Raw genomic sequence first — 24,309 nt, forward strand, 5'->3', positions numbered from 1 at the left:
CTTCTCATCTTATTGCTCTTGCAAGAGTTTCAAGTACTATGTTAAAGAGAAGTGGGGATAGTGGACAGCCTTGTCTGGTTCCTGATTTCAATGGAAAGGCTTCCAGTTTTTCTCCATTTAGAATGATGTTGGCTCAGCAGTTAAGAACACTAGATGTCCTTCCAGAGGCCAGGGTTCGATTCCCAGCACCTACATGGAGGCTAACAACCATTCCTATCTCCAGTTCTAGGGGATCTGACGCCCTCTTCTGGCCCATGTGAGCACTGCATGCACATGATGCACTTACATACATGCAGGCAAAACATTCATAAACATAAAATAAAAATGAATAAAATATTTTTAAAAGTTTACCCATGCTGTAACATATAGTATTAGTTTGTTCATTTATGATCTGCCAATATTATGACTTATCTATTCTACTATCAATTAGCATTTGGGTTATTTATGAATTTTAGCTGTATCAGTTCTCACACTTGATTTTTAGTTGAAAACCACACTAATTTCTTTTGGGTATGAACGCAGGAGTAGAAATGGTTGTTAATGAGGTGTTAGGTTTTAATATGAAGTATATCCTTAAAGAATTCATGTGTTAGGAAGGCCAGGTATGGTGGCAGGCTGGGCGTGGTGATGCACACCTTCAATCCCAGCACTTGGAGGCAGGTAGATCTCTGTGAGTTCCAGGCCTGTTGGAGCTACAAGGGAAACCCTATTTCAAAAAGACCAAAAAAAAAAGAATTCATTTATTAGAGCCGGTGAGACGGCTCAGTAGGTAAAAGCACCTGAGTTCAATCCTCAGGAACACATAAAGGTAGGAGAGAACCAGCTCCACAAAAGTTGTCCTGGCATGCAACACACCATACATACATGCATACATACATACTAAAAGAAGTCAAAAATAAGCAAATAATGGGGCTGAAGAGATGGCTCAGTGGTTAAGAGCACTGGCTGTTCTGGCAGAGGACCTGGGCTCAGTTCCCTGCACCCACATGGTAGCCAAAAACCATCTGTAAATCCAGTTCCAGGGGATTACACACGTTCTGACCTCCATGGGTATTTTGCACACACAGGTACACTTACATACATGCAGGCAAAACACTCATACATGTAAAGTAAAAATAGATTTTTAAAAATAAATGAAAGAGCTTGTGTGTTAAACACATGGTCCCCACTGCAATGTTCCAAGGTCCTTTTAGGCAATAATTACATCATGAACCTCTGCCTCAAAAATGGATTAATCCATTGATGGGGTCAAAATATGATGACTCTATTGGGAGGTGATGGAAAATTAGAGGGGAGAAGAAAGGGGGCCACTAGACACGTGTTGTATCTTGTCCTGGGCCCCTTCCTTTGCCCTTCTCTGCTTCATAGCTGCCATGAGTAGCTCTGCCCTCTCAGCCATGATACTGTCTTGCTTTAGGACCAAAGCAATGGCACCAGTCAATCACAAACTGAAACTTCTGACACTGTGAGCCACAATAAATCTTTCTTCTCGGGTTGTTTTTCTTAAGTAGCTTGTCATAGCACTGAAAGTGCCAACACATGGGGTCTATATATGTTCAGCTTTAAAAGATGTCAAATAGTTGTCTATACAATGGTTGTATAGACAGGTTGTATCAATTAATATTCCCACCAATGATGTGTGAGAATTTCCTGTGCTCCATATTTTTGCTGACTCCCAATAGTGGTGCTTTAATTTTAGCTTTTATAGTTGGTATACAAGTTTAACTCAGTGTAATTTTAGTTTGCAAATCTCTGACAACTAATGAATTGAGCAGATTTTTATATGCTTATTTGCTATTTGAGTATCTTCTTATGAAGTTTCTATTTTTCCTCATATTTCTATTGTGCTGAATTTTTTTTTTCCTCACTGATTTATAAATATTTTTTTCCCCTTTCTGGAGTTGGGAATCAAACCCAGTGGTTTGTATGTGCCAGGTAAGCACTTCACCACTGAGTTACATCCCCAACACAATTTATAAGATTCATATAGTAGGGGGCAATGCAGACAGTTTAGTCAGTGAAGTTACTGCTGCACAAAAGTGAGGACCTGACTTCAGATCCAGGGTGCCAACATAAAAGCTGCATGCAGTAGCAGACACATCCCTGGAACTCAGGGACCAGCCAGTCTAGCTAAACTTGCAAGTTCCAGGTTCCATGAGAGACTTTGTTTCAAATAAATATATAAACAAGGTGGAGAACGACTGAGGAAGACACCTAATGATGGCTTTTGGCTTTTGCACCCACACATGCACATGCACACATGCATACTTGCACAAATGCACACACTCACATGAGCACATACATATACTACACACAAGAATGTGTGCATCCAGAGATGCATACGAACACACACAAAAAAGATTCCCATAGTGAGACATTTTAATATTCTTCTTTTAGCAACTGATCGAACAAGTAGCAAAAAAATAACCAAGGATATAGAAGAACAATATCAAAAAACCTAGCTAACATATAGAGAGTCCTATACCCAACAACTGTAAAATATACATTCATTGAGTTAATAAAATTTTACCAAAATGGACTCATACACTAAGTCATAAAGTATTAAGAAATTTGAAAGGCTTGAAATCCTGTTAACATAATGGATTACATTAAAAATCAGTAACAAAAGCGGGGCATGGTGGTGCATGCCTTTAATCCCAGCACTTGGGAGGCAGAGGCAGGCAGATCTCTGTGAGTTCAAGGCCAGCCTGGTCTACATAGTGAGTTCCAGGACAGCTGGGGCTACAGGGAGACCCTGTCTCAAAAAGACCAAAAAAAAAAAAAAAAAAAAAAAAAAAGAAAAAAAAAAGAAAATCAGTAACAAAGATAATAAAATCCCTAAATGTCCTACCATTAACCAACACATTCTTAAATATATGTTCTGATAAAAATCACAATGAGGAGCTGGAGATGGTTCAGCAGTTAAGAAGAGCACTGGCTTCTCTTGTAGAGGACCTAAGTTTTGTTTCCCAGCACTTACAAGGTAGCTCACAATCTCTGTTAACTCTAGTTCCAGGGGAAATTTGATGCCCTTTTCTGGCCTCTGCAGGCACTGCAACACATAGAAGCACTAACATACATGCAGGCAAAACACTCATACACATAAAATAAAAATAAATTTAAAAAATTTTTTTAATCACAACAAAGAGGCTGGGGAGATGGCACTTGCTATGGAAACATGAGGACCTGAGGTCAGATCCCCAGTTCCCACATAAAAAGCTGGGTATAGCCATGCGCATGCTTGTAACCCTAGTGCTGAGGGGGTGGAGACAAAGGGATCACTGCAGCTTTGCTGGCGTCAGCCTAGCTTCACAATCAGAGAGAGACCCTGTCTCAAGGAACTGAGGTGAACAGTGATAGACCAGGATACCTGATGTCTTCCTCCAGTCTCTGTGCACATTGGCATGGGCAAATACACCCTCACACGCCCACGTAGATATACCAAACACATACACACACTCACAAAGCACAACAAAAAAAAAATCTTAAATGGAATAATAAAAATATATCAAAACTTGAGAGGTGAATAAACTGAATTAATAGCTAGATAGAGAAATGGATAGATACATGATAAAGTACAGAAAAAAAATGTTAGTGGGAGAACCTAGGTACTGAGTACCTGAGTCTTTGAGGAATCCTCTCAGTCTGCTGTGTGACTGGCTACCCCTTTTGAAGAGGGCTGAAACCAAGAAGCCTTGCAGAAGAGCATCAATTAAGGTACATGTGAGGAAAGCCAACCCTATTCAAGCACTTTAGATGGATCAGAAAGGGGATTGGGAAAGAATGATCAAAATATGGAATAATTTCAAAGATGAGCAAAAAGTCAACACTATTGCTGGGGATGGTGACAGCAATCTGTAATCCCAGCACTGGGAAGGTAGAGGCAGGAGAATCAGGAGTTTAAGGTCATCCCCGACTACAAGTGAGTCATAGTGACCAGCCTGGGCTGGGACCCTGATGCTACAACAAAAGTCAACACAGTTGAATCCTGGTATTGCAAAGTCACCAAGTGAGTTTCCTAAGTGTGACATCAGTGAAATTGTGGACATAGAAGCAAACTGCAAAGGATTAACTGCATGGATATAGCAATGAAAAGTGGTGGATTAGCCAGGCGTGGTAGTGCATGCCTTTAATCCCAAAACTAAGGAGGCAGAGGCAGGCAGAGATTCAGGCCAGCCTGGTCTACACAGTGTGTTCTAGGCCAGGTGGGGCTACAGGGTGACCCAATCTCAAAAACAAATTAAAAAAAAAAAAAGAGGAAAACTTAAAAAAAATCTTAAATAGGGGAGCTGGAGAGATGGCTCAGCAATTAAGAACTCTTGTTCTTCCAGAGGACCCAGGTTCAATTCCCAGCACCCGCATAGCCGCTAACAACCATCCATAACTCCAGTTTCAGGGGAATTCGACGCTTTCTTCTGACCTCCTTGGGCACTGTACAACATGGGTATACTTACACATATGCAAGCAATACACTCATGTATATAAAAATAAAAAATAAAATATTTTTAAAAAGCAAACCTTAAATAATCTTTTGGGCGCAATGGCTCAGCAGTTGGAGAGGAACAAGGTTCGGTTCCCAGAGCCCACATGGCAGCTAACAACCATCTGTAACTCCAGTTCCAGGAGATCCAACACCCTCTTCTGGCCTCTAAGGGCATTATACAACACTGATATATTTACATACATGCAGGCAATAATACACTCATGCACATAAAAAAAAATTAAAAAATTTTTTAAAAAGCAAAAAAAGTGGTAAATTGAGCATGGGCTGTAGCTCAGTGACAAAGCACTTGCCTAGCACATACAGGGACCTGGATTCAATCCCTTACAAGAAAACAACAATAATTTAAAACAATTTTTTTTAAAAAGAAGGGAAACATTAAATAGTCTTTGACAGCTGGAGAGATGGCTCAGTAGTGAAGAGCACTTTCGGCGTTCCCAGGTTCAGATCCCAGCACCTACATAACAGCTCACCTGTAACTCCAGTTTCAAAGGATCTCACTCTCTCTCCAGCCTCTGCAGGCCCAGGCGCAAACATACATGCAGGCAAAACACTCAAATACATAACATAAAATAAAGCCTTGTTTTAAAAAATGATGTCAGGAGCCAAGTGTGCTGGCCTTTAATCCCAGCACCCAGGAGGCAGAGGCAGGCGGATCTCTCTGGGTTCAAGGCCAGCCTGGTCTACACAGTGAGTTTCAGGACAGCTGGGGCTACAAGGAGATCCTATCTCAAAAAGACAAAAAAAAAAAAGAAAAAAAAATTATGTCATACAAAAATGACAAAATGATGAGGCATTAAACTATAACAATGAGAATAGAACAGATTTTTAAATGTACAAAAAAATTTTTGGAAAATAAAAAGCAGATGGTGAAGGAGCAACTGCCTGAGAAACCAGAGATCCCTTTTGGTGGGGAAGCCACTTAGAAACAAATGTAACATTATTTCATCACTCTGTAAAAACTCAGGATTTAGAAATATCCAGTATGGGGCTGGAGAGATGGTTTATCAGTTAAGAGCACTGGCTGCTTTGGTGGAGGACAAGGGTTCAGTCCCCAATACCACATGGCAGCTAACAGTGTGTTAACTCCAGTTCCAGAGGATCTGATGCCCTCTTGTGGCTTCAACAGGCATTGTGTTTACAGGTGTAGTCACATACACACAGGCAAGACACTCTCACACACACAAAATAAAAACAAAAAGCATCCACGATATTACTACTTGAAGATAAAGAAACCAAAACTATTATTTGGATTTAATTAATACAGGATTATGAGGTGAAATACAGGATTCCCATTTAAATCTCAGTTTCATATAAACAACAAAGTTTTTATACAGTTATGTCTCCATGCACTAGTTGGGACAACTGATACTAAAAATTGTGTGTCTAAAATTCAAATTAACTGATTTGAGAAATATGACAATTCTAGACAAATATACTATAGTTATGGAAGTTAATAAGCATTAGAGGAAACTGAGTGAGAAATAGATAGGAATTCTCTAAGCTATCTTTGCAATCTTCTGTAAGTCTAAAATTATTTCAAAATGAAAAGACTTCAAAATTAAATTTAAAAAATATTTTAATAACACAGGAAAGTGTTTCATGAAAAAATGAATTATGTATTTACTAGGATACTTTTTTTTTTTTTTGCTTTTTGCTTTTTGTAGCCCCAGATGGTCTGGAACTTGCTATGTATCAGGCTGGCCTTGAACTCACAGAGGTCCACCTGCCTCTGCCTCCCCAGTGCTAGGATCAAAGGTGTGTGCCACCACGCCCCTTGGGATACTATTTTTTAAGATTTAAAAAAAATTATGTGGCCTTTCCAACTTGGGCCCAGCAGAATGGCTCCTGAAAAGAAGGGTGACAAGAAGAAGGGCCATTCTAACATCAAGGAGGTGGTGACTATGAATACACCATCCACATTCACAGTAAACAGGGCTGGAGAGATGGCTCAGCGGTTAAGGGCACTGGCTGTAGAGGAGCCAGGTTTAATTCCCAGCACCTACATGGCGGCTAACGACGGTCCATAGCTCCAGTTCCAGGGGATCCAACGGCCTCTTCTGTCCTCCTTGAGCACTTCAGGACACAAGTGCACTTACATACATGCAGGCAATAACACTCATACACATAAAATAAAAATTAATAAACCAAAGAAAAGATTTTTGAAAATAAATAAATAAAATAAAACACATACATGGTGACAGACAGCTCCTGTTTTCGGAATGGAAAGGAAGAAAGGGTGAGAGAAAAAGGAAACTACTGGTCCCAGCAAAAGAGAGTAGCAAGTTACAGATCTCATAATGACTTTCTCTGTGGACTCACCACTCTGGCACCATGGCAACTGGGAACCTCAGAATATTAAGGAAAGATCACTGAAAGAGAATTGGAGAGCTAGTGGGGCAAGAAAGAAAACTCAAGAAAGCTAAAGGAGAAATGCCAAGAGAATCAAAGCACAAAAACAGTCTCACAGACTCTCCATAAGCAAAGAGAAAATGGATGCTGAAAACTAGAGAGAGTTTCCCTACTTACTATGTTAAAGCCTGACATAATGACTCAAAGATAGAAGGAAGCATGAAATTTCCATAATGGTTATTCTTAAAGTAAGAACCATTACATTGATGGCACATATTTTCTGTAATCAAGACCTGAATATCCAAGTTTTAAGTATCACTACACAAAGGGCTTCTAGAAGTTACTCAGCCAATTTCTATTGCCAGGTGTGGTGGCACATGCCTTTAATTTTAATCCTTGCACTTGGGAGGCCAAGGCAGGTGGATCTCTGTGAGTTTAGGCCAGCCTGGTCTACATAGCAAGTTCCAGGCTACAAGGAGACCTTCGCTCAAAAAATTTTTTTTTTCTTTTAATCAGGCTGATAAGGTGGGTCAAGCCTATAAGCCTAGCACTCACGAGGCAGAGAAGGATGATCATGGATAAGTTAAAGCCCAAACAGGGCTTCATAGCAAGTTCCTGCCTCAAAAACAAAACAAAACAAGAAAATTATCTTATATAAGGCTCCTTGATAAAAATAAATAAATAATATCATCCAGCATTTGGAAACCAAGGTGGGGGATCTGAGTTTTGAGGTCAGCAAGGCCATGCCTCAAATTCATAAATAAATATTTAAGCTACATTATATTGGATATGGAACATTATTATTATCCTGAAAGTCTTTTTTTAAGATCTTTATTACTTTTAATTATGTAAGATCTTTATTACTTTTAATTATGTAAGTGTGCATGTATGTGTGTGTGTGTGTGTGTGTGTGGATTGGATATGCGCACACTCAGAGGAGGGCATTGGATCTCCTGGAACTGCAGTTACACATGGTTGTGAGTGGACCCAAAGTGGGTGTTGGCAACTGAACTTGGGTCTTCTGCAAGAGCAGTGCCTGTTCCTAACCACCAAGCCATCTCTCTGACCTCTTCCTCAAAGTTTAGCAGCTATTATTTACTTTTATCTCTAACATTTGGCTTTAATAATGTCATTTCAAACTCAATGAGCTTAAAGCGAGACGAAATAAAGAGAATTCTTATTTCTTTCCAAGTAAAGCACAAAGATATACAGCTAAAACTTCAAAGCTCTATCCTTCATAGCTTTTTTTTTTTTTTCGAGTTATTTATGTGAATGAGTGTTTTGCCTAGATGTATGTAAGTGCACCATGTTCATGAATAATACTCACAGAGGCCAGAAAAGGATGTCAGATCCCCTGGAACTGGAGTTGAGGACAGGTGTTAGCTGCCATGTGGGTGCTGGGAACCAAACCCAGGTCCTCTGCAAGTGTAGCCAGGGCTCTTAACTGCTGAGCCATCTCTCTAGCATCCTTCATGGCTTTTAATAAAAATGCTCACCTTCATCATGATAATAAAATTCACCACAATACTAGAATTAGGGATGGAGAGATGGCTCAATGATTAAGAGCACTGGCTGTTTTTGCAAAGGGCCTGGGTTCGATTCCCAGCACCCACATGGGGGCTAATAACCATCCATAACTCCAGTTCCAGGGGAATTTAACACCCTCTTCTGACCTCCATAGGCATGTACTTACACACATGTAGGCATTACACACATACACACAAAAATAATAATAAAAATAAACATAAAAATAAATAAAAATAGAAGACCGGAAATGCCACAATTGTGTCACTACTGATGCAGAGTGTAGAATTTAAATCTCCGTTCATTTCTCTTTGTTTCAAATTATCACTAGCAACCACACACATATTTTCATGAATTATGAACTTCTCTCAAACAAGTCCGTAATAATTATCAGAAAGGGCAGAGACAGGGTAGTAATATAATTAGAAATTTTGGCTGGGTGTGGTGGCATGCCTTTAATCCCAGCACTCAGGAGGAAGAGGCAGGCAGATCTCTGTGAGATCCAGGCCAGCCCAGTCTACAGAGTGCATGTCAAGCCAACTGGGGCTACAGAGAAATCCTGTCTCAAAAAAACAAAACAAGGGCTAGAGAGACAGCTCAGTAGTTAAGAGCACTGACTACTCTTGCAGAACGCTTGGCTTTGAATCCCAGCACCCACATGGTGGCTAACACCATCCTAACTCCAGTTCAAGGGAATCCAGTTCCCTCTTCTGACCTCTGTGGGCATTGTCAACACAGGTGCACTTACGTGCAGACAATACACATATACACATAAAAAATAAAAATAAGGGGGCTGGAAAGATGGCTCAGCGGTTAAGAACACTGGTTGTTCTTGCAGAAGACCCGGGTTCAAATCCCAGCACTCACATGGCAGCTAACAACTGTCCATAACTCCGGTCCCAGGGGATCCGACAGCCTCTTCTGTCTTCCATGGGCATTGCACGATATGGGTGCACTTACCTACATGCAGGCAATACACACATGGCACATAAAAAAAAAAATTAAAAAAATAAAAAAATAAAAAAAGCCAGGTGTGGTGGTGCATGCCTTTAATCCCAGCACTCAGGAGGCAGAGGCAGGTGGATCTCTGTGAGTTCAAGGGCAGCCCGGTTCACATAGTGAGTTCCAGGCCAGCTGGGGCTAAAGGTAGACCCTGTCTCAAAAAGACATAAAAAATAAAAATAAATAAATTTTTTAAAGTTAAAATGAATTTAAAAAAAAAACAAATAAACAAAGGGAAAGGAGGGAGGGAGGGAGGGAGGGAGGGGAAAAGGCAGGGAGGGAAAAAGGAAAAGGAGAGAAAGATACAGATGTGTATATGCATAGAAAAGGATCTAGAAGACCAAGCAGGAGGATATTAGCCAAGTCATCTCTCGTTGCGAGATATAATAATGTCTTTATTAATTTTCTGTACTGCTTTTTAAATAAAGCTTTACTTTAAAAAACACATTTTCTAACCTCATTTAATTTTATGTCTTATAGAGTTTATAATGAGTAAAAGATTATATAAGCGTAAAAAACAAAAACAAAAAAGAACATTTTCTGGGGCTGGAGAGATGGCTCAGTGGTGAAGAACACTGGTTGTTCTTGCAGAAGACCTGGGTTTGAATCCCAGCACCCACATGGCAGCTAACAACTGCCCGTAACTACAGTTCCAGGGGATCCGACAGCCTCTTCTGTCCTCCGCGGGCATTGCATGACACGGGTACACTTACCTACATGCAGGCAATACACCCATACACATAAAAAAAATAATAATAATAATTTAAAAAAAAACATTTTCTGCCGGGCATGGTGGCACACAACCTTTAATCCCAGCACTCGGGAGGCAGAGGCAGGCAGATCCTCTGTGAGTTTGAGGCCAGCCTAGTGTACAGAGTGAGTTCCAGGCACCTGGACAGTGAGACCCTGTCTCAAAAAGACCAAAAAATACCCAACACATTTTCTATTTTCTATCCTTTTTAAATAAGGCTGATGGAAGACCCAGTGAAAGAGCATAAGCACACCTACTATCCCAAGGATTCCAGTCTGGCAGAATGGTTGACAGTTTGGGCTCTGACTAGATTCTGTATTTAGTCAATAACTAGCTGTGTGATATATTATGTCTCATTTCTCCATCCATATATTATGAATAATGACAGTAAAACATCTGCCTCATGGGTTGTGGTAAAGAGTAAGTGTACCACTACATATAAAGCACAGTAGAGTGTCTGGCATATAGTAAAGCACTTGATAAATGTTATCAATTGTTAATATATTTTCTAATTAGTCACTGAGAAAACATGGTAAGGGTTATTATTAAAGATAATATAAGGGATTGGGAGTATAGCTCATTAGTAGAGCTAAAGCAACATGAGGCCCTGGGTTCAATCACTAGTAAAATTAAAAAAGAGCTGGGCATGGTGTGTATGCCATTAATCCCAGCACTTGGAGGCAGAGGCAGGCAGATCTTTGTGAATTTAAGGACAGCCTGGTCTACATGGTGAGTTCCAGGCTAACTGAGGCTACAGGAAGACCCTGTATCAAAAAAGACCAAAAAAACAAAAATAAAATAAAATAAAAATATAGGATAGGTTATACCAGCAAAAGACAGACTCCATCTCTCAAAACCAATAGCCAAATACCAGATTCTCTGAGACTCTCACCCCAACACCATCATATCCTAGAGAGAAAGATCTGCAGAGAACTGTATGAATTTTTTAAAGTCTATAACAATAAAATAAATATGTTATCTAGGAGCCGATTCCAAACACATTAGTGTATTATCTGTTTGGTACCATGGGAGAAACTATTAGCAATTTTTTGTTTTTGAGACAGGGTCTCCCTGTAGCTCCAGCTGACCTGGAACTATGTAGTCCAGGCTGGCCTTGAACTCAAAGAGGTCCACCTGCCTCTGCCTCCCAAGTGCTCAGACTAAAAGTGTGCACCACCACGTCCAGCCACCACATCCAGCTACAGGCTATTTCTAATTATAAAAGAGCTTCAGAATTCTCTGATTTTTCAGAAGAGTCATCTTATAGGCAATTTCATATCTAAATTCTCAATTTTCAAAGATGTTGGTAAAGTACTTTTCTGTCTAGATAAGAGACAGGAATACAACTCACTTTCACAGAGCCCTCCCTGAGTGAATTTAATCTCTCATTCCAAAACAACTATTGTTTGAATCCAGGCTACTGACCATCTTATGCTTAGCTTATGAGCATACAGTACCTAGAGTTTTTTCTCAGATAAAGTCCCTAACCTGACCACTCAATATTCTGACCACATTATTTTAAAGTGAGAAAACTGAGATGGAGTTTCAAGTATTATAACATGAAGTAAAAGATTAAAAAGAAGTTTAAGAAACAACACTACTCTAAGAGATTAAAAACTCAAATGTGGGATAATTTACTTCCAACTGGACTTCAAGCAGGAATTCAGCATACTAGTAGGCAAAACTGTTTACAATCTTGTTTGACTAATACCATGGGTTGATAGCATGTGGTACATTTTAAGTATACAGAACAATCTGATCTTAATTGGCATCTGATGAGAATCAAAGAAATTGCTCACATCAAAACAAATAGATCCCTCTATTAGACACTACCAAATCAACCAAAATTAGAAACCCATATTTAGTCTTTTAATAGTCTTTTCATCTTTTTTTAATATTTTACTTATTAATTTATGTATGAGTATATTGCCTGCATGTATGGAAGTGCACCCATGTTGTACAATGCCTGAGGATGTCAGAAGGCGATGTTGGATCCCTTGGAACTGGAATTAGGGATGGTTTTTAGCCATCATGTGGGTGCTGGGAATTGAACCTGGGTCCTCTGCAAGAACAGACAATGCTTTTTTTTTTTTTTTTTTTTGTCTTTTTGAGACAGGGTCCAGCTAGCCTGGAACTCACTATGTAGACCAGGCTGGCTTTGAAGTCACTGAGATCTCCTGTCTCTGTCTCCTGAGTGCTGGGATCAGAGGTGTGTGCCACCACACCTGGCCAGACAGTGTTCTTAACCACTGAGCTGTCTCTCTCCAGCCCTATAGTCTTTCATCTTAAATATTCAATTAAATATTGAATTTCAGAAATGTATCAATCCAACTATAACTGATAACCCAGGTTGATACATCTAAAAATAAAAAGCCTAGAGCTGGAAAGATGAAGTTTTGCAGAGGACCTGAGTTCATTTTCCAGCACCCATATCAGGTGACCATGCTCACCTCTAATTCCAGCTCTAAGATATCTTTTGGACTCCACTGGCACCAGCACTCACATGTATGCACACACACATAGTATGTACAGGGAGACAAATACATAATTAAAAATAAAATAAATCTTTAAAAAATAAAAACTGACACTGACACAGATAGAAATCCCCCTTATCTCTGGTACCATGATCCATGGTTTGTTACTAGAGGTCAGTCATGATCTGAAAACAGTAATACCTGACCTGACTCTTTCAAGAGAGACCACATTCTTATAATAATTATTATTGGGCTGGAGAGACAGCTCAGTGGTTAAGAACACTGTTCTTGCAGAAGACCCGGGTTCGAATCCCAGCACCCACATGGCAGCTAACAATTGTCCATAACTCCGGTTACAGGAGATCCAACAGCCTCTTCTGTCTTCCACTGGCACTGCACGACACAGGTGCACTTACCCACATGCAGGCAATACACACATACACATAAAATAAAAATAATAAACAAAATATTTTAAAAATAACTATTATTATTTATGCTTAATTATTATTTATATTAATGTTATGGTAAATTAAAATTATCATTTTATTTACAAAAAAATTTTAAAAACCCAAAAACTGAAAGGACTGCCAGATGTGGTAACACCCAGGAGGCAGAGGCAGGCAGATCTCTGTGAGTTCAAGGCCAGCCTGGTCTACATATCAAGTTCAGGCCAGCTGGGACTACAGGAAGACCCTGTCTCAAAAAAGACAGGGAAAAAGAAGAAGAAGGAGGGGGGGGGAGGCAGAGGAGGCGGAGGAGGAGGAGGAGGGGAAGAAGGAAGGAAGGAAGGAAGGAGTTTTGAAATTTGGGCTTTAGTATCTGGGCTTATTGAATCAGCTACTGGGCAATTTTTAGGGTCTTTTTGCTGTCTTCAAACAAACTTTTATTATGTTCCAACCAAACTGTAACTATTTCTTAGGGGCTTATTTTAAAATACTTGGATCATAAAGCTTAGGAAGTATTCATCTAGTCTGTCATTGCACTCTGGAAAAACATGATGCATGTCTTCTCAATCCCTATAAAAGTCCATTTTCTAATCCTACTTATCCATCATACCACTAAATTTTTCATTTAGCACCAAAAATCAACCCCTAAAGTATATTTACATTTCACTCTGTATAAGATGACTCTAGTTGGGGCTAGAGAGATGGTTCAGCAGTTAAAAGCACTGACCAGGGTTTGGCTGCACATGGTGGCTATCAACTGTCTGAAACTCCAGTTCCAGGGGATCTGATGCCCTCTTCTGATCTCCACAGGTATTTCACAACACTGATACACTTACATACATGCAGGCAATACATTCACTCACATTAAAAAAATAAAAATAGAGCTGGGCATGGTGGCGCATGCCTTTAGTTCCAGCATAACGGAGGCAGAGGCAGGCGGATCTCTGTGAGTTCAAGGCCAGCCTGGTCTATATGAGTTCCAGGCCAGCTGGGGCTACAGGGAGACCCTGTCTCAAAAAGACCAAAAATAAATAAATTTTTGTTTTTTAAAAAAGATGATTTCAGTCATCTTAAGTGGGTCCTCTTACCCATATCACTTGGGAAAGATTAGGCTATTCATTTTAGGAGTTGCTACCAAATTCTGCCAGTTTCTATTTAGAATTCATAGAGTAAAAGCAGTGCCTTAATCATTATCTTCACTTTTCAGAGAACAAAAGGAGTTCAAGGAAAAAAATATGAATTGACAATAATCACACACTTAACTAGCTACAGGTGTCTGAGGAGTCTTCCTATCAAATGAAAGAGAATTTAAATTACCAAGGGCACCACCAAGTCCACAGGTAGAATGAATCAAGAAAGAAACAGCTAGCTGAAAAGTCAATGGACACTGGAAGTGTCCTCTTCCCAGGCTTCTGATCACACTTCTGTCCTCAACTCCTCCACGAGCAAACACCATGAGCGTTTTGGCACAATAACATGCAAAGACATTCTCCAGCAGTCATGCCAGTGACCACACAGTCTCTGCCTGACAACCATGAACCTTCAGAATGACTTGGCAACTATAAAACTGCCTCATAATACCATCAGCTGAGTTTCCTACAATAGCGTTTATTGTGCCATTGCCAAATGCAGTTTCCTAATTCAACAAACGAACATGATATTTCACATAAAATTAAGTTAGACAAATTTCTCAAGTAGAAGTATGACTATAAAGATTTAGCATTAACCTAGTCTTTTTCAACAAGGGACAATGACATTTGGAAACTAATTCTTAGTTCCGAAAGTAAGTCATCACAGCAGCTCACCCTTCCCCCTCAACTTCCAAATGACATTGAGGGGGAAGATACCATGACACACTCAGGGTCAAACAGTAAGTGAACCATAGAGTAACAAAATGTTTACTTAAAGACCTAATCTCTTTTCCTTGCTACTAATTCTTTTTTACCTGAGGTTAGATATAATACTTTGATCATTAACTCCAAAAAACCAACTTTATCTGAACTAGTTACAAAAGAAAAAAAAAAAAAAAAAAAACTTGTATGGTCAGGCAAATAGAGTAAAACAAATACTAAAGTGGAATCAGGACATTTGAATTTGAATTCTCAACCTTAGGCAATTTATTTCCCCTCATCAGATGCTGGTTTTCTCATCTATTAAACAAAAGCATTAGGCTAGCCAAGCATGGTAAAGAGCAATCAAGAAGTGAGGCAGAAGCACAAGTTTAGGTCAGACAGGGGTACATAACGAGATCCTGTTTCAATAAATAGATAAAGCACTAAAACATTAGACTAAATTATATCTCTCTGGTTCACTGTAGTTTCCAGGAATGTATGAAATAAAACTAAGTTGCTTTACTCTTTTGACCTCCACATAGCTTAAATGGGGGTGACTGTTAACATATACAAACCACCTCATCTCAGAGAAGCTAGGATTCCAAGCTACCATGAGTAACAAGGAATGACCAGAACCAGTATGGATTTTTTTTTTTTTTTTGTCTTTTTGAGACAGGGTCTCCCTGTAGCCCCAGCTGTCCTGGAACTTACTATGTAGACCAGGCTGGCCTTGACCTCACAGAGATCCGCCTGCCTCTGCCTCCCAAGTGCTGGGACTACAGGCGTGTACCACCACGCCCGGCTCAGTATGGAATTTTACTATAGTCAGTATCATGAGTATATAAAAAGGAGCTAAATTACTTTATGACACATTAATAACAGAGCATCAGTATTAACAGCAGCAGTGTCTATACCAACCTGCGATTACGTAGGTTAGACCTATAATCTTAACCCTCAATCTATGTTAGAATCAACTAGAAAGCACTATTTTTTAAACATTTATTCTCTCTCCTCCCTCTCTCTCTTTCTTCCGTCTCCCTCACTCCCTTCCCTCTCTGTCTTCCTCTTTCTCTCTATGGAATCAGAATTTCTGGGGATGAGGCTTAGAAATTTCCTAAGGCTTATCCCCAAGTGACTCTGATAAATAGATTTGATCTAGACCCTTTAAATCTAAGAATTGAAAAGCAAATGACCAACAAGCTATCTAATCAAACATCAATTGCAGGGTGTGGTGGATCACATTGGTAACCCCAGCTCTCTGAAGACTGAGGTAGGAAGATCAAAAGCTCAATGCCAGCCTAGGCTACATAGTCAGTTTGACGCTAGCCTCAGTTACATGAGACCTTGGCCCAGAACAAAACAAAAAACTCTAAGAGTGAGATGGTACAGACCTGCTATACCAATACTTAGAGGGTAGAGGCAGGAGGGTCAAGAGTTCAAAGCCAGACTCAGTGAGTGAGTCTGAAGTAGCCCTGGCTACATAAGACTCTCTTTAAAAAAAAAAAGCAGGAGCTAAAGAGTTGGCTCAGTGGTTAAGAGCACTGGCTGTTCTTGCAGAGGATTCAGGTGGGTTCAGTTCCCAACACCCACATATGGGCTTAACAACCATCTGTAACTCTAGTTCCAGAGGACCCAACACCCTCCTCTGGCCTCTTCAGGCATCACATGTATATGGTGCATTTACATACATGCAGACAAAGCACACAGATAAACTTTTTTTTGTCTTTTTGAGACAGAGTGTCCCTGTAGCCCCAACTGGCCTGGAACTCGCTATGTAGACCAGGCTGGCCCTGAACTCACAGAGATCTGCCTGGCTCTGCCTCCCTAGTGCCAGGATTAAAGGAGTGTGGCACGATGTCCAACTTCATAAAACACAAAATTTTTAAAACAAAACAAAACAAAGCGCACACCTATAGGTGCATGCCTATAGTCCCAGCACTTAAGAAACAAAGGCAGGGGGCTGGAGAGATGGCCCAGCAGTTCAGAGCACTGACTGCTCTTGCAGAGGACCCAGGTTCAATTCCCAGCATCCACATGGTGGCTAGAGACCATCCTTGACTCCAGTTCTAGGGGAGTCCGAAGCCCTCTTCTGACCTCCACAGCATTGCACGATACGGGTGCACTCAGATACATGCAGGCAAAACACTCATACACATAAAATAAAAATAATAAAATACTAAAAAAACCAAAAACAAAACAAAGGCAGGAGGATTTCAACAAGCTCAAGGCCATTGCAGTCTAGCTAAGGGTAATGAGGCCCTTGCCTCAAACAAAATAAAATACACACATCAAACAAACAAATAAGGTCTAAGGATGTAGCTATGTATCTCAGTGCTTGAGTGTTTACCTAGCATGGGTAAGGCCCTGTTTTTCATCCCTAGCACTAATGGGGGGAAAAAAAATACTATAACTCTGACCACCTTTGCAAAATTCCTATCAAAAAAAGTTACAACTTTGTTAATCAAAGCAAGTATAGAGGCTGAAATTCCTCAATCTAACTCTTAGTCACAAGGTCACAATGAAAGATCTAGTATGTTTAAAGGACAGGAAAAGTTAAGGAGAACATTTAGGAAAAGACACTTGCCAAACCTGCAAAGTACATCATTTCCTACTCATAAAAGCTATGGGCCCAGTGACATGGAGAAGGTAAAGCAATTTTGGTTAATACATTCTTATTCCTTTCCAAAATAAGCAGTGAAAATAATAAGACAGGTTAAATAAATTAACAATGAAACAACTGTCTCTCACCTCAAGTGAAAAGCCAAACCATCCTGTAAACCAGAGATCCCCAAATCAGAAAGTGTATCTGAGCTGACAGAAGCTGGTGACAGAGAGCCCTCCTTCTCCTCCAGCAGGTCCAGCTTCACCAGGTTGCTGATCTCATCTTCTGAGTTGTCTTCAGACACAGACCCAATTATGAACCGGGAGTGCTGGTTCAGCTCCAGGGGTTGGTCCAATGAAGATGGTTCATCCATTATTCTTTCAAAGTAAGCTCTCAGAGCTATGGGGGGAATGACAAGAAAAGCAGGTTATAGATAATAACCTATAGGCAAGGACACTCAAGAGGCTGTAAGAAACCACAACTGGCCCCTGGAAACAAGATCGAGTCTGAGAACTAGATTCCCTGCTATTCTACTTCTGGCCTTTTGTTTCTTCCATGGGAAGAAAAGTAGTTTCATGATAACCATGCCTTTAAATTAAAACCAGCTCTCTTTTCCTCAATAAATCCTTCTAAAAATCTATAATTCAATCCCCAATTTCTTGACTAATTTATTAATATCGAAGGGATAATTAAGATCAATGGAAACCTTTGTTTAAGTGAAAGTTGTTCTGAGACTGTAATTTCAGCTATTTGAATTGTAATAACCAGGCATTGTAGAGCATGTTTTTAATCCCAGCACTTGGGAGGCAGAGGCAGGCAGATCTCTATGAGTTCAGGGCCATCCTGGTCTACATAGTGAGTTCCAGGCCAGCTAGGGTTACAGGGAGACCCTGTCTCAAAAAGACCAAAAAAAAAAAGTATTGTGAGTAATGAGTGGTTTAGAGACTGGCAAGTCCTTGAAATCTGGTGTTTAAATTACTTCATGATCATCTGGTTCTAAATACTATACGATGAATTTTACTAAGTGTATACCTTTAAAGTGGAAAAAAATAAACAAACAAACAAACAAAACAAACAAAACCACCTTTGTGTGTTTCATGAGTTTTGTCTTCAACTGAAAATTTTAAAAATCCACCCCTGTGCCAGGCATGCAACTGGAGTTGCAGATAGTTGTGAACTGCTATATGGGTGCTAGGAACCACACCCAGGTCCTTTGCAAGAGCAGTCAGTGCTCTTGAGCAGTGGGCCTTCTTTCCAGCCCCCAACAGGAAAAAAAATCTGTTGTCTAAATTTACTATACATTTACATTACAATCCCAGCACTCTAAAGGCAGAGTCAAGCAGATCTCGGTTAGGTGGAGGCCAACCTAGTCTCCACAGCAAGTTCCAGGACACTTAAGGCTACTAGGAGACCCTGTCTCAAAAGATGGGGGAGGAGGGGAATTCTGTGACATTTCCTGGGAGTTGAAGACTACTTAGGCAAACTTTTATTTTTAAGACTAGAAGAGGGACTGGAGAGATGGCTCAGCGGTTAAGAACACTGGTTTTTCTTGCATAAGACCGGGGTTCAAATCCCAGCACCCACATGGCAGCTAACAACTGTCTAACTCCAGTCCCAGGGACAGCCTCTTCTGACCTCCGTGGGCACTGCATGACACAGGTGCACTTACCTACCTGCAGGCAATACACACATACACATAAAATAAAAATAAATAAATAATTTTAAAAAACAGACTAGAAGAAGGAAGAGAGGGAGGGAAGGATGACAATGAGGAGAGGCAGGAGAACAAGACAGAATAATGTAGGAAGACAAAAATCCTACACTTCTTTTCTCCTACATAGATTGAAAACTACAATATATGTAAAGACACACACAGGCTACATACGCACGCACGCACGCACGCACGCACGCACGCACGCACACACACAGAAAAGCAGAAAGGGACCACCTGAAGGGAAGGGGACCAATAAGGGTAGGAAGAGGAGGGACCAAAAAGGGTTGTGAAAGGAGTAAACACGAACAATATATGCGTGCGAGAAAATGACATAATGAAACTGATTATTTGTACACTAAAAAAACAAAACAAATATATAAAAATACTGGGCTAGAGGAGTAGCTCAGTAGAGCAGACAGGAGACCTGAGTTCAATCCCCAACATTAAAAAAAAAAAGTTTTAAAGTAGTATGCAACAGGAAACATTTTTTAGTATTTTGTTTTATGTGTATGAATGTTTTGCCTGCATATATGTACACACACAGGAATGCAGTGCCTGCAGATATGTACATACACAGGAATGCAGTGCCTGCAGAGGCCAGAAGAGGCATTGGATCCCCTGGAACTGGAGTTGCAGAGAGTTGTGAACTGCTATATGGGTGCTAGGAACCACACCCGGGTCCTCTGCAAGAGCTGTCAGCGCTCTTGAGCACTGGGCCTTCTTTCCAGACCCCAACAGGAAAAAAAATCTGTTGTCTAAATTTACTATACATTTACATTACAATAGATTTCTTTTTTTAATTCTCCAAACTGTATAAAGTACATTCTAGAAGCCTATATGAAAATCAAATCATTAAAGGAAAAAATAACGGGAATAAAAAGGAAGTTCCAGCCGGGCATGGTGGCACACGCCTTTAATCCCAGCACTTGGGAAGCAGAGGCAGGCGGATCCTTGTGAGTTTAAGGCCAGCCTGGACTACATAGTGAGTTCAGGTTAGCTGGGACTACAGGGAGACCCTGTCTCAAAAAGAAAAAAAAAAAAAGGAAGTTCCAATAGACTGACCATTCTGAAGAGCATTAAATGATACAGCAACAGAAAATAAGAGAAAACAAAGGCTGCCAGTTATTGGCAGGACCTTATAGCCCAGGTTAGCCTCAAACTTGCTCTGTAGCTGAAGATACCTTGTATCTACTCCTTTATTGCTGAGTTCACATGCAAGCAGCACCACACCCAGCTTCTGGCTGCCTTCATCACAAGGGAAGTAAGGCACAGATTCTCTTAGAGGGCTGGAGAGATGGCTCAGTAGTTAAGAGCCATCTCTCCAGCCATACTTACTACTGCTCTTGCAGAGGACCTGGGTTCAGTTCCCAGTACCTACATGGTGGCTAACAACTATCTGTAACTCCAGTTCCAGGAGTTCCAACACCCTCTTCTGACCTTCATGGGCCTTGCACAACACAGGTGCACTTACATGCATGTAGGCAATACACTCATACACATAAAATATTAAAAATACAAATCATAAGGAATGATTCTTTGAAATCATGGAAGAAGGGACTATAAGACATAGTCCCTGGGCTAATAAATGAAAGACTCAACACAGCCAGCTTCAAGTAGTCGAATTCTGCTAGGAAGGTGACCTGGGCATCCTTTTCTAAAGGATTGCGTAGACTGGAAGCAGTTCAGTGTCAACAACATAAAAGCCTGTCCAGCAACAAGCACCTGTACAGAATACGGCTCCCCAGCATAACCATACAAACCACTGAAAAGAGAGGTCATGCATGGAAAATCACTGAGGAGCCATCTAGACACTCTAGAAGCTACTCCACAGCCTGTCCTATTTCCATAGATTCTAGTCCTAAATGAGAGGGAAAGTAGTGGGTCACCCTCATTGTCAGACTCCTCATTCACTTAGGGTCAGTCAACTTATGTCTGGCACTGTTATTTTCGGAAGACAACAGAAAAGCCCACAGTTTAACAGTTTGGTATTTTACAAATGAAAATGTTTACCACATTGAAAACAAAAGATTACTTGACACTGACCTCTTATAATTCTTATTGTCTCAGCAGATATCCGCCTCCAAAAAGAACTAAACAAAGAGAGAAAGTGAGATTTGAAGGTTGGTTTTTTTTTTTTGGTTGGTAATGTTTTTTAAAAAATCCAAATTTTTGTGAATTCCAGTTTTGTTCAATATAGTACAAAAATAGTAATATTCAAAGTATTTTTCTGGTAAATATTATTTAACTTGAAACAAAGTTCAGTTAATTCATTACTCAATTACATAAACCAAAAGCATTTCATATTTAAAAACTTGTTATTTCTGAAAATACTAAATAGTTCAAGCTTAGCATGTCATAAGATAATGTTTAAATTGTACACTCAAAATGAATGCATTACAACCTTTATTATTTCTAATGGTTCATAAAAAAAATGAGGCAATGGAGAACAAAATAACTAGATTCTCTAAAACTTGGACTCTCATTATGTTTCCAAGTGGCTCTAAGTATCCACAAATGCTAGAAACCAGGGAGAAGGCAGCATTCCCATTATACTAAGTCCCAAAAGTCTAAAGGGCCAAAGGAGTCTCTACTCCCCAAATCCTAGGTTTACTTCTAAGCCAAGAATTTGAAGTATCTAGGGGAAAAATTCTCTCGTGATTATGTATAAGAAGCACCTGAGAGCTTGGACAAGCACACATGTACAGTCAGGCCTGTGGCCTATGCCTATAATCCTAGCATTTTTGAGAGGTGGAAGCAGAAGAATCAGTTCAAAGTTTTCCTTGAACACAGAAAGATCTGGGAGAGACTGAGCTTTTTTTTTAAATACACATGTATAAATTCCATCTCAGATCTACTAAATCAGATCTGCAGTTGGAAGGTGGCCCAGGTATCTGAATTTTAAATTCAGCTGGTAATACTGATGCAGATCAAGACTGGAGAAGCCTTGGTCTAGGGCAGAGAGGAAAATACAATGAAAGACCCATTACACTGATAAGGAAATACAGATCTACTAAAAGAGAGCCCTCAAGTGACAGAGGACAAGATTTAGGAGAATGTAAGTATGTTAAAGAATCTGGATGTATCCAGTTACAAAGTGTAAGCTATTATTATTCCCCACAATTGTTTTAGGTAAAGGAAGAAGGAAACAACAAGTTGAATAAGACAACTAAAGGTGTAGTGGAGCTGAAGTGAAAGTTAGGACCCACGTTTAAACTCTGGCTCTGCCAGATACAAGTCACTTAACATCTCTCGGTAGCTTTCTCAATGAAAATCAAAAGGTCTTATTAACCTCACAGGACTGCTGTGAAGACTGACGGTATGTGAAAGAATTTTCTAAACTACAATGCATTAGACTAGTGTTTGTTTAATGATTCACAACCAGGAAGTTTTAAATGAGATAAAATAGAAAATGCTAAGAATGTATCATGGTTAGCTGGGAATGGTGGCATATGGAATGGCAGCATTCAGAGGCAGAGGCAGGCATCCCTCTGTGAGTTTGGGGGCAGCGTGATCTACACAGTGAGTTACAGGCCAGCCAGGGCTATGTAGTGAGATCCTGTCTCAAAAAACAAAAAAGCAAACAAAAATTTTAAGTGTATCATACCTTATGAAGTTATTTATTTAGTTTTGTTTTTTTTGAAACAGGGTCTCCCTATAGCTCCAGCTGTCCTGGAACTATGTAGACCAGGCTGGCCTTGAACTCACAGAGATCTGCCTGCCTCTGTCTCCCAAGTTCTGGGACTAAAGGCATGCGCCACCACACCTGGCTTTGAAAAAGTTATATTAAATATAGATGATAATGTAAACATTTATTGACTTTTGTCAAAACGGAGATTAGTGCCTGCGGAGGCCAGAAGGTGTCAGATCCTCTAATATTGGAATTATGGATGGTTGTGAGCTACAATGTAGGTGTTGGGAACCTTATCCAGGTCTTCTACAAGAGCACTTCTCTCTCTCTCTCTCTCTCTCTCTCTCTCTCTCTCTCTCTCACACACACACACACACACACACACACAATTTTTTGTAACCCTCTTAGGGGTCACTGAATTAATACTAAAAAGCATTAAAAATTCTTGGGTGGGGGAGAGAGAAAAGAAAGAAGACAAAGAATCACACTGACCTTTGAGCAAGGCTCACATACTTTCTATTTTATCATCTCCAAAACAAATCCTTCCCCCAGATTTGATTACAGGATAGTCTGTCTAACCAAATAACAATTTTTTTCATTATATCAAATTGTTAACAATGTCTGATTTTCTCTTTTCTTTTTTGGAGGGGGGCGAGGCAGGGTTTCATGTAACCTAGGCTGGCCTCAGACTAGCTACAGACTAGCTATGTAACCAAGTATAACCTTGATTTTTTGTTGTTGTTGTTTTGTTTTTGAGACAGCGTCTCCCTGTAGCCCCAGCTGGCCTGGAACTTGCTATGTAGACCAGGCTGGCCTCGAACTCTCAGAGATCTGCCTGCCTCTGCCTCTGCCAGCCAAGTGTTGGGATTAAAAGTGTGCACCACCACATCCAGCCCAAAATTCTTTTACTTGAGATATATATAACATAATTTTGAACTTTTATCTGGGGATTTTGGATATATTTGGAAGTCCTAAACAGTAAAGCACTTGCCTAGAATGCACAAAGCTATGGGTTCAATTCCCAGTACCAAAGGAAAAAAAAAAAACATTTGCAGAAGGCTCCCAAACTGTGTTCTTTGTTCCTGAAAATGGATAAACTTATGTAAGAGTCAGCCTGCATTCCTATCAGAGACATTTCTTAGAAGAAAAAAAAAAAAAAAAAAACAGAAACACCAGATATTACCAATTTTACATATTATACTATTCTTGAACTCAACTGATACTGTATTTTCCAAGGAATTCTAAAAGAGGCAGCAATTCATTTTCATAGTTATTGATAAAAATACACAAGCCTACTTCACAACATGTCATTGCCCTTCAAGTCATAGTAAGTTAATTTTTAAAAAAATATTTTATTTTTTATTTTTATGTGTATGCGTGTAATGCCTGCATGCAGGTAAGTGCACCCGTGTCGTGCAGTGCCCTCATAGGTCAGAAGAGGCTGTCGGATCCCTGGGACTGGAGTTACGGACAGTTGTTAGCT

The 24,309-nt window shown here is 40.0% G+C and overlaps 1 protein-coding gene across 5 annotated transcripts in view; it reads right to left on the bottom strand.

Moving 5' to 3' along the window:
* The window catches only part of Acaca (acetyl-CoA carboxylase alpha), a 284,858-nt gene that overhangs the window by 244,853 nt on the left and 15,696 nt on the right, over positions 1-24,309 (bottom strand). For 3 of the 5 annotated variants that reach the window (XM_029562520.1, XM_017797626.2, XM_008831304.2), the window contains exons 2-3: positions 21,242-21,288; positions 17,631-17,883 (exon numbers count right to left, since the gene is read on the bottom strand). In XM_029562520.1, coding sequence (XP_029418380.1) covers positions 17,631-17,857 — 227 coding nt within the window. In that variant the 5' untranslated portion in view covers positions 17,858-17,883; positions 21,242-21,288. The remainder of the gene's footprint in view (positions 1-17,630; positions 17,884-21,241; positions 21,289-24,309) is intronic. The other 2 variants (XM_008831314.2, XM_029562521.1) reach the window with 1 other exon arrangement.

Source organism: Nannospalax galili, unplaced genomic scaffold, assembly GCF_000622305.1.
Source record: "Nannospalax galili isolate Female #2095 unplaced genomic scaffold, S.galili_v1.0 scaffold1430, whole genome shotgun sequence".
Classification (NCBI taxonomy): domain Eukaryota; kingdom Metazoa; phylum Chordata; class Mammalia; order Rodentia; family Spalacidae; genus Nannospalax; species Nannospalax galili.